The sequence below is a fragment of the Podarcis vaucheri genome (assembly GCF_965113315.1).
Source record: "Podarcis vaucheri genome assembly, chromosome: 13".
Taxonomy (NCBI): domain Eukaryota; kingdom Metazoa; phylum Chordata; class Lepidosauria; order Squamata; family Lacertidae; genus Podarcis; species Podarcis vaucheri.
Window position 1 is genome coordinate 41,787,003 of NC_138751.1, and position 11,293 is coordinate 41,798,295.

Genomic DNA, 11,293 nt, shown 5'->3' on the forward strand with positions numbered 1-11,293 from the left:
TGTTCTGAGAATACAGATGTCTGACAAACAAAGCAAGCACTTGATCACTCAAGCTCGTTTCTTTGCTGCTGGATAGCCTGAGCCCACCTCCTCGAGAGCAGAAACAGTACGAGAAGATCAGCCTTTGGCCCCATTCTCTGGACAGTAAAAGATGGTGGGAATGTTGGTATCAATTCTGTCTACTGGGTGCTTGTAGGCCAGTGCCACCAAGAAAAGATGACCTTGACCACTTTCCTTCCCAGTCCCTCTGGAGACATTTCTTTTGCTCAGCTTCCCGTTTGACAGCAGAAAACTTGTATTGTTCTTTATCATCCCTGGCCATATTGGCTGGAGCTGGTGGGAGTTACTGGCTTCCCATTCTTGTTCTAGAATCATGATTTTCACTTTGAGTCCTGGTTTAAAATCCCCAGGCAAGTTTAAATCCCCAGAGGGAGATGTTTTCCTCCCTTACTTAAGAGAAAGCCTCCATCCCAAAGGTGTGTTCTTGCAGTAAAGTTCCTTACAACACAGTTTGCAGAAGAATCCAGCTTAGGCCCAAGGCTCACAGGGTAAGAGAGAAGAAACAACTGCATATATATATATATATATATATATATATATATATATATATCAAACAGCAAGCACAAAACAACTAGAGGGATGCTTTGCACTGCATGAATTGTACACCAGATGGCAGTAGGGAGCTTGAAGAAACAGGTGCAACATTGCACAATTTGTTCACCTGAAAAAAGAACAGCAGCTTTTAAAAAAAAATTATTATGTGATTTTTTTAATATAAAAAATCAATATATCACATCATCATGTAGCTTAACACAGTCAGTTTTGCTCTCTTTATAATATCCATTTTACAGCACTCAAATTCTTCCCAACCTGAAATGTTTAGGATGTTTCACCTGGCTCTAGTATGTCACACATGCTTGCCAAGTCTCTAAAGCGTCTTTATATATTTTCAATCCATCCCATAATTCTTTGTAACTTGTACCTGAATACCCTTTGCCGTTCTGGTTCTTGGCTTACCAAATGGGGGTTTGAGTGAAACAAACCAGAGTTTTGATTTCAAATGTAATGGTTAGCCAAGGATCATAGTTTGCTGCCTATTATTGGTAGAGGAACAAAGCAGGAGTAATGTAGGCATTCAGGTTAAATTGTTCATCATCCCACTTTACTTGTGACTTGTGAACACAGCTGCTGACTCATGGTTGCCAATAATATCACTTGTCAAGGGAAACAGGGGACAGATACAACTGTGGAAAATTTCCACTAAGCACATGGAAAAGCCAATGAAGAATCCACAACAACGTTTAAGGCAGACACAGTGCTGCTTTCTAGTATGTAATCTCAACAGCTAAAAATTTGTTACACAAAATGCGTAGGGTCCAGGATTATGTTAGTTTGCACTTAGTTCCCATTGAAGTCTATGCAACTTAAATAATGACTGAATTTTCACATTGGTGTCAACGAGTACTAAGTGCACCTAGTCCAGTCTGGATGCTATCCACAAATTATTTTCAAGGCCTTTATGAATTTCCAGAACTTCAAACTTCACAAGTGATTTAAAAATAGCCACTTTTCATAGCAAAGATGTCCTTAAATGTATGCTAACACAAAAGCCATAATTACAAAAATAAGGCTAACATAATGTTCCTCATTCACGTAGATCCTTATGTTGTGGCCAACCGAAAAATTTGGTTCTTTAAATAGGTACACAGCTGGTTCATTAAGTCTCTGTTTTGCCCCTCAATCCAGTGCATTTCTACTAAAGAATCATCCCCTTCTTTCTTCACAACTAACATACACTTGAAAAGGAACCATTCATCCTGTCCAAGCTCAAAAAGTAGGCAACCAGCGCCAAAGTTCTTGGACCTCTCCTCTTTTCCATCACTGGAATCTTCTAAGCTTGCTGAAACAACAGCTGGTTCCTCTGCTTGGCTGTTTTCTTTGGTATGTCCCTCGAGATTTTCTTCTTCAGTATCAGGCGCGCTATTCAGTCTGCCATCCTCTTGGGACTCAAGGCTGCAACCAAGTCCCGCCAATGCCTTTTCAGTGGATCTGTCTTTTCCATCTTCTGTGGACCTACCTCCGTTGTCTTCCCCAGGCCCACCTCTGTCGTCTTCAGCAAGTCCTTCCTTGTCTCCTCCAGCAGGCCCACCTTGGTCGCCTTCTGTGATGTTACTTGCATCGTTCAGGTTCTTTCCTTCTGTTGTGGCTTGGAGGAAATCCACAGAGGCTCGAGGAAGTTCCCGAAGCTGCCTTACACGATCCCGCTTCTTTCTTCGCAAGTGAATCCAGGAGTTTTCTACAGCTGTTAGGAACAAACTGATCTCGTCTTTCCCACAGGGAATGCATTTGTGCTGCACCTATTGAAGCAAACGCGCACAGAGTTTTAGTGTGATTTGCTGGTGTAAATTTGCTGCTTCCTGAAATGACATCACATTTAAAAGAGGAAGGCAAAGGGAGAATTGTTGCAGTTACTATTACCTTCAGGTCAGTGAGGATTTTTCTAATCCATGCTGCAACTACTGCCATCCCTTCAACAGCATCAATCCCCACTGAGGAAGCTTTAGTAGCTAACTCTTTGGCTGTAGACGCCAAGACTAGGAACGTGATTGGTTTCCGAGGTTTCTCTAGCTTTCGTTTCTTAGAAGGAGGCGACTGAGGGGAAAAGAGGAAATGGAATAATTAAAAATCTAAAGAATAGTACTGCAGTATTCAGAGCATGAATAGAAAATGTGTAAATAATTAGGAAAGCGGGTGGCGCTGTGGTCCCCACTGAGCCTAGGGCTTGCCGATCAGAAGGTCAGTGGTTCGAATCCCCACGACGGGGTGAGCTCCCGTTGCTTGGTCCCAGCTCCTCCCAAACTAGCAGTTCGAAAGCACGTCAAAATGCAAGTAGATAAATAGGTACCCCTCCAGTGGGAAGGTAAATGGCGTTTCCGTTTGCTGCTCTGTTTCGCCAGAAAGCGGCTTAGTCATGCTGGCCACATGACCCGGAAAAACTGTCTGCCGACAAACGTCAGCTCCCTTGGCCAGTAAAGTAAGATGAGTGCCGCAACCCCAGAGACATTCATGACTGGACTTAACTGTTAGGGGTCCTTTACATTTACCTTTATTTAATTAGTATCAATATGTGGTGACTTAAGGAGGTTCACGGAAGGAAAATTTCCCATCCCCACACCTCAATAACACTCTGTGCTACATCACATGAGGCTCAGGAGCAGCCCCATAACACCTTGGGGGGCACAGGTGGCTATAGAGAGAAGAGGCAACGGGAAATATTCTTTCTGTGAACTTCTGTAAGTTAAGCTTTCTTTGGACCCAAACCAGGAACTACATCGTACAGCAACAGCAGCTAGAATTATGTATGATTAGTATTGGAAACAAAGAAAATCCCCAATCAGGGGAAATGGGAGAATGTGTAACACAAAAACACAATTATTGCAAAATTAATACATTACATATGGACTGAGGGAGGGAAAAAATGAACTTTTCAGTAGCAATTGGGGAAAAAAATTAAACTGATATTGAACAAAGCATGTAATTCAATTTCTGCCAGTTATGTACTATGGTCCAAGAGAATTTCGTACACCTGAATCTGATAGTTGCAGTCTGTACATTCATTAGCATAGTTGACGTATGCTGTTAAGAAACTAAGGAAGAAGCAAAAAGGGTGGGGGCACAGAAATTTGATTACTCGAGTAATCACTCAAGTAATTTTGTGCAACTAATCAGAGATCTGAATGTGTGTTTATCGAACAGAGGTCTTCTTCACCCCATCCCGCCAGGCCTATGTAAATTGCTTTGGAAACTCAGGAGCTTGCGACGCATTAAGGGAGAGTCCTAAGCGATAACACAAGATAACGAATTGCGGGAAAGACACGTGGGCACTTACTGGCACTTTGACATTTTCATAGAAGCTCCAAGCCAGCGCCCACCTCATGGTGCGACCTTGGCAGAATTCAGTGTGGGTGACTTTAGGAACCTGCACACAAAAGAAAAGCAGCAAGTCAGCTTTACTTTTGGGGAGTTATTTCCTTCAGTAACTCATTACAACTCCAGACCTATTTTCAGCTGGAACGCCAAAACATCCCATGCTGGCATTTTACTCTTTTAGCTCAACATTACAGCATTTCACATACACACACAAAAAAGGTGTCTACGGTCCTTTCCTCCAAAGCCTCTGATCACGGGCAGCATAGACAAATACCTTCTTGTCCAGTTCACAGGGAGCTAAATGAGGCTGGGTCTATAGTGCAGTAGAATGGAGTAGGGACAAGGAAGGGGGCAGAGTAATCTGAAGGCCAGGAAATGCTCTGAAGGTACAAGATGCAGCCACCTTGTTGAAGCTAAGTAAGTCTAGGTCAGGCTAGTTCCTACATGGTGGCAAAACCTTGGATTCCTACGATTTAAATGAATTCAGTGGAAGAAAAAGCAGGATACAAACATAAACAGGACTGCCTGGGCTACTTCAGACTGCAGATGCAGGCAGGGTTGAGTGCTCTCCCACAGAAAACAACTCCCTGTAGTTAGAAAGCTGGCACAACAGGATTGGCACACTCTTTTTCTCCTTGCAGGGAGGTGTATCTTTGCCGTTTAACAGACAGGTGGAGCATTGAAAAGGGCACCACTATTTTCACCTGCGTTTTCAATCCAGGTTCAAGAACTTCTGCAAAAGGGGTTCCGAAGGACAGCTCATCCGGCAGCCGCAGCTGGGCTGAGGAGCCCTGCATGCAGCCGAAGGAGGGAGATACATGTATCGCAGTGAACCCCATATTGGTTGTTGGTGAGAACACACCTCTGAAAAAAACAGGTTTTAATGCGCAAGGAACGCTGCTACTTTTGTCCACCGTGCATTAAATTCTCAAACTCTGCTGTGTTGACTAAGGTTGGTGTCTTACACACACCTGCCTGGATCTAAGGGCCATTGCAGTCGGTGGGACCTCCTTTCGAGTAGTGTGTTAGATCGATAGGGGTGCCTGGTTCTGCAGCCTGCCAGTGGAAAAACCGTTTAGTATTTCACACAAATGGAAAGTGCAGCTGCAAACAGATGTAATACAGATAGCTGCAGTGTGTTTACAGAAATGCTTACCCCATGGATCCGAAGCTCCTCTTTCAGGGGTGCCAGGCTGCACTTCTTCCCCAGCATGCAACTGTACCACCTGCAGTAATGAAAGACATTTCAGAACCAAGGAGTTTAGAAATCAGACTAAGCTCTCTCAAAACTAGCCTCTTAGGGGTTCAAGTTTCAGAACACAAAGGTCTCGTGACTGCCAATTTTAAAAAAGGAAAATGCTTTGAGAAACAACTGCAGACTCTATTACAGTCATGGGTGAACCATACTCCAAGATTTGGAAATAATGTTAAGAGCGCACCTTTTCCTCCTCCTACTATAGCAAAACAAATGCTCAAAACCAAGCCCAACAACTTTATTCCAAGTACTGGAATTCATGCCACATCACAAATATATTTTAATCAGTGGTTTCAGTTGTATAAATCATCAACATCATGATGATGATGATTTTATTTTATTTCCTATGAAGACTGGAGAGGATTGATTGTTCTGTTTTTAATCTACGGTGAAGATACTGATATTCTCGTTATTATGTGTGTATTTTAAATGATTTATTTTTTATTGTTAATGTTGGATTTTGATGGCCTTTGGCCATAAACAACAAGTTTTTTATTTGATCCAGCTCTGAGGGTCTTCTGGCAGTTTGCTCACTGCGAGAAGTAAAGTTACAGGGAGCCAGGCAGAGGGCCTTCTCAGCAGTGGCGCCCTCCCATAAACAACTATTTGACTTTTAGAAGTCATCTGAAGGCAGCCCTGTATAGGAAAGTTTTTAATGTTCGATATTTTATTGCGTTTTGTTTTGTTAGAAGCCGCCAAGAGTGGCTGGGGCAACCCAGTCAGATGGGTGGCATATAAACAATAAAAATATTAAATTCTTACCGTAATCTTTTTTTAAGCTGCAGGCTATCGTGGATTATTCTCTTGACAAATTCCAGCTCTCCTCCTTCAGCCATGATCTCAGTGATCCCTCCAGTGTTAACAGAGCTGGGAGGGGGTCTTCTGGGATTACGAGAATTTACTCCCTGGCAAAGAATGAAAGTGGGCATCACTACCTCTTAGCTTGCTACGTAGCCATGCAAACTAACTATGAATTTTTTTTTACAGATGCTTAGGTTCTTCCGCCTCTCCCAACTGTCTTTCTACACAGCATCAAATTATACTTCAAGCGTTTCAACTGTAAAGGGACCTTTAAAGAATGAGCATGTGTCAACACAAACAGGAGAAGCCCAGGGCAGAGGATCAGCAATCAACATACCTTTGCTTCCAGCTGGTTGGCAAAAAAAGGAGGGTTGCACATGCAGAAATCATAGACGACCCCAGACTCTTCTTCCAAGGCATCCAGCAGGAGTGTCTTTTGTGGTACTTTAACCACTGAAAGAAAAGGAAGCACCGAGGGTTAGGGAAAACCAGACATTTGCTTACTTTCGACAGAACTTCTAGAAATCGTTATATGCTACTTCAAACAAAAGGACAAAGGCAACCCACTTATAAAGGTGGAAAGCTTAATATCATAACCATAGCACAACATGTTGGCCGCACCATGGACATTCACAATACAAATGCTATTATGTCACTATTGTTAGACCTCAAAAATTAGTTGCTCACTTTTCCAACGGTGATTGGAGATCCACTTCAGTAGCAGAAGCTGAACAAGCAATCCACTTTGAGGAGTAATACACCAGATCTCTCAGAGTTTAGGTCCCCTAACCTCTGCTGTTGCTATGCTTCCTCTTGGCCCTCTTCCTGCCAGCCACCCCCTTCCATTCTCTTTTAACCTTTCCCCCTTTTTTCTTTCTCTGCTCTTTACAGGTTGGGTTGATTGGGAAGGCAGTTAGGAATTTTGGGGATTGTTTTCTTCTCTGTTGGCACTAGTCTCCAACAAAAATTCGAGGTGGGGGAATCATTAAATACAGTGGTACCTTAGTTCCCGAATGGCTTGGTTGTTGAACAAATTGGCTCTTGAATGCCACAAACCCAGAAGTGCTCTGGTTTGTGAACGTTTTTCGGAAGCCGAACGTCCGACAAGGCTTCCAATTAAGTGCAGGAAGCTCCTGCAGCCAACTGGAAGCCATGCCTTGGTTTTCGAACAGTTTCGGGAGCTGAACGGACTCCCGGAATGGATCAAGTTTGAGAACCAAGGTACCACTGTATAAACAAAACTCGGCTTCTGCCCCAAAATAATGCAATGCATGGATAATTTTGCCTGTATGCAAACTACTTTGCAGCATAAGATTGGGACAAGAGGGATATAATGATACCTTTTATAAGGTTGGATAAGTTGTTTTGTTCTACATTTTTCTTGGCAAAGCTGAAACACACATCATCCACTTCTGTTGCAATGAAATACCATCCATTCAAAGTTGCACCAAGTAATGGGTAAATACAAGAGGCACCTGTTCCTGCAACACACCCAAGAAAAGTGCAAAAGTTAAAACACCGCAGAGCATTCAAAATAAACAACCCAGAATGCATTTTCTAAGGATCTATCTATCTATCAATATATGAATTTTACCAGTTGGCCAGCAAGTACTATTAGGTAGAACATGCTAAATTACTTTCTACTTAGTGTCACTGTTTGAGAAGAGTATTTCCTATTCCACAAAATGCCTTGCAACACTTGATGCTTCACAAGCAGGCGAAATAAGGCCTGCTCTAACCACCCTGCCTCACCACAACGCTGTCCTCAGAAGAACTCTGTACCAGCTACAGAAGTGACATGAATGAAAAATAATCCACTGGACTGTATGGTCAAAAAGCACTTACTCCTTCACAGTGGATTCAGACTAAATCTACGCCCAGTCAGAGCACACCCACAGATGTACATAAACCCCTGAAAGGGAAAAAGTAACAAAGACAAATGTGGCTTCATATCACATGCCTGAGCATTGATGCGGGAAATCTTTGGTGATCAAAACTAAGCAGAAAGGACATTTTGTGTGAACTTTACAAGTTCACACAAATAGTGTTGCAAACACCTGTCTTCTTAAAACTCTTATATGTATCCTCTCTCAGGACTCCTGGACATAACATGGGAGGGCACTGTGGTGTCATTTTGCCTGGTGGGTTATGTATGGGGAGGGGGGCATCATAGAGGTGTCTCCCCATTGTTGTGAGTGGGCTGGATGCCTGGTTATCATGGGAGCATAGACAGTCCGCTCCCATTATATGCTGGAGTGTGTGGCTGATGCTCTGCTCTGCGCTTTTTGTAAATAGCATCCCCCCCCCCCTTCAACTTTTGTGCTGGGAACTTACAGGACAAAGGCTAAATTATGGTGATATTGTGACAACACAAGTGGCCCACGTGTGTAGTGGGACTTAGGACTGATCTACAAGTCACCAACACGAAGCATACCTATGTCTATTCCCCATGTAGCTGAATCTTTAGCAGCCGCGTCCTGCTGAGCAATCAGATCTTCGACCCAGTGGATATAGTTGAGCCTCAAGGGAACAGTCGGAATGAGCCTTTCCAAAGGTATGTCAATTTGTAGTCCAAAGTCTTCTTTCAACAGGGTGCATGTTAAGGCTCTCACCGCTTCTGGATCCTTGAAGTTCACACTGAAAAGCACAAGACAATAGGTGCGCTGAAGAATTCCTGTTTTGCATCAAGGAACATAGTGTGGAATGCACTACAGATGCCAGACTTGGCTATGTTCACTCTTGCAAATAAGAATAGCAGGGAATTTAAAAAGAAAGAAAAAGCTTTGAGGCCTTGTTGTTCAACCCAAGCCTGATGATCTCACCACTCTACTCAGTACAGAAAGCATGCTGGGCCAGTAAGTTTCCAGAGGTTAAAAAGCTGTTTCAGTGGAGGTGGCAAGAGAATAAAGATATCCACTTGGGGGCACTAAAGAGGAGGAGCTTGGTTTGGTGCGCTGTGGTCAAACCTCTCTGCAAAGTAAGGGGCTTCCCTCCTCTGTGGCTGGAATGGAAACTGCAAGCTACTAGTCTCTTAGTGATCTACAGTGGTACCTCTAGTTGCGGACTTAATCCGTTTCGGGGTGCCATTCGCATCCCAAAAAGTCCGCAACTAGAGCGCCTCTTCCATGCATGTGCGCGATGATCAAGCACTTCTGCACATGCGCAAAGCGCGCAGATCGCTTCTGTGCATGCGGCAAACCTGGAAGTAAACACCTCTGGGTTTGCCATGTTCGTAAGCTGAAAGTCCGTAAGAAGAGCAGAGCACAACACGAGGTATGGCTATAGTAGCATTTGTGGGCTTATTTCCAAGGCTGAACCAGGCCCGTGCCTGCAAATGAACACAACGCATATCATAAACTCCAGTTTATGCCGGTAGAGCATAAGACACTTAATCTCAGTAACGTGGCACTGGAAGCCACATAGGGTAAAAAGATTCCTGCATTGCAGCAAGTTGGACTAAATGACCCAGGGGGGGGGGGCAGGCTCCCTTCCAACTCTACAGTTCTGTGATTCCTCCTCTAACCCCCAAGTGGCTCACGTTTTTGAATGCAGGGCAAAAAACCCCACAAAAAACCTTGCCTTTTTGCTATCGGCATGAAGTGCGATTCTTATTGGCAGCCTAATATAATTATAATTATGTTACATTATATTAGGCTACTGAGAAGAATAAAATTATTATTTATAATATTACTTCTATAGATATTATTTATAGTGTTGCAGGTTTTGGTGTCTTCGGGTGTGTTATTTCTATATTATAATATTACTATATTATAAAAACAATACTCTTATTTTTGTATGGAATAATATGCAGTTGTAAATATTGACAATAGGACCCATGGAGGGGGTGGGGGGGAGTCTCGAGATCCAGAGTAATCTCTATATATGGATATGCATTTGGAATGTTATAAATTCATATCTGTAAAATCAAATAAAAATGATTTCACTCCCCCCCTCCAGTTTTTAAATGTTTTATCGGTTGAAAACTTTGTAACAGAAGTATGCAATAGATGTTATAGGCAAAATATGAAACAAACAATTATTCATTCTTTAACTAGTACTTGCTTTGTACATCCATCTGTGATTAAATTTGACAAGACCTCCAATCTTCCCCTTGAGTTCCTGAATTAATTTCCTTAAATATGCGCTTAAACTTTACTTTCTCCATGTTATTTGACTTAATATAAATTTTATTTTGTAAAATTATCCTGCTTACACACCGAAGCTCAATCAAGACCTGCCAACGGATTGATCTTTTGACAATGTTCTTTTACATATACTCTGCATATATCCCACTCTCTGATAAATTTTCCATCTGTAACGTCTCTTAACCTTGCTGATAATCATCTCGCCAGTTCAGCGCACTCTCTTATTTTGTTTTGCCACTCTAATTTAGATGGAAATATCCTCTCCCTTCCAGCCTTTTGCGATTAGAATTCTGGCAGCAACTGTAACATACATAAAGACTCTCCTGAACTTAAAAAAAAACTGATTTCAAATAAATAATAAATAATAATAATAATAATAATAATAATAATATTACTAGATTATACTGTATTATTCAGAATACATACATATGCTACTAACTTACCTCACCCTCCCGGACAAATTTATCTGCACGTGTTGTTTAAATTCCGGGTACTTGGACGCCAGGTAAGCGAAATCCGGCGGCTTGTCCTTGTATCTGTTCCTCGCGTGCATAGATTTGTTGAGGGCCATCCCGGGAGCGCGGGCCGGACGGGGGTCGCTCTGGGAAACGAAACACCTGTTGGCAGGTAACGGCGCCCGCGCAGCACCCGCGCGCCTCGTGCACGAAAAGGCCTGCGCTGCGCGGTATCTCTCGCCCCTCAGGATGCCGGGCCCCCTCAGCAAGCAGCCCTCGCAGGAGATGCGCCGAGTCGTCGTCGTCGTCCCCGGACGCGAAGAAGTTGCGGAGGAGCAGAGGATGGGAGAGAAGCCCGAGAGTTGTAGGCGGCCCTGCGCTTCCGGTACAGCCGTCACCTCACACACACAGACACAGACAGGAAGTCAGGCGACGAGGGGTTGCTGTGCCCGGCTATCCCGCTGGGCAACTCTATGGTTAAAAAGTCCTCCCGTCCCCTCACAAAGAGCGGCGCGCGTTCTCATAGGACCATAGAGTTCTGAGCGACTCCAGCGTCACCCAGTAGCCCAGCTCCCTGCAATGCAGGGATCTCTTACTTAGTTCACCCAGGGCCGGATTTAGGTTTGATGTGGCCCTAAGCTACTGAAGGTAACCTGGCTCTTTATATGTCCATCTGTCGTTTGTCAACAACAAATTGTCGCTGTTTT

The 11,293-nt window shown here is 43.4% G+C and overlaps 1 protein-coding gene across 1 annotated transcript; it reads right to left on the minus strand.

Annotated features, from left to right (window-relative positions):
- Nucleotides 1-740: 740 nt before the first annotated feature.
- METTL16 (methyltransferase 16, RNA N6-adenosine) lies at nt 741-11,010 on the minus strand. Its single transcript, XM_082194907.1, has 9 exons — nt 10,575-11,010; nt 8,421-8,623; nt 7,327-7,467; nt 6,324-6,439; nt 5,948-6,090; nt 5,087-5,156; nt 3,890-3,979; nt 2,479-2,652; nt 741-2,357 (listed from the first exon to the last, which is right to left on the minus strand). The coding sequence occupies exons 1-9, from the start codon at nt 10,700-10,702 to the stop codon at nt 1,662-1,664; spliced, it is 1,761 nt and encodes a 586-aa protein (XP_082051033.1). The 5' UTR covers nt 10,703-11,010; the 3' UTR covers nt 741-1,661.
- Between the last annotated feature and the right edge of the window lie 283 nt (nt 11,011-11,293).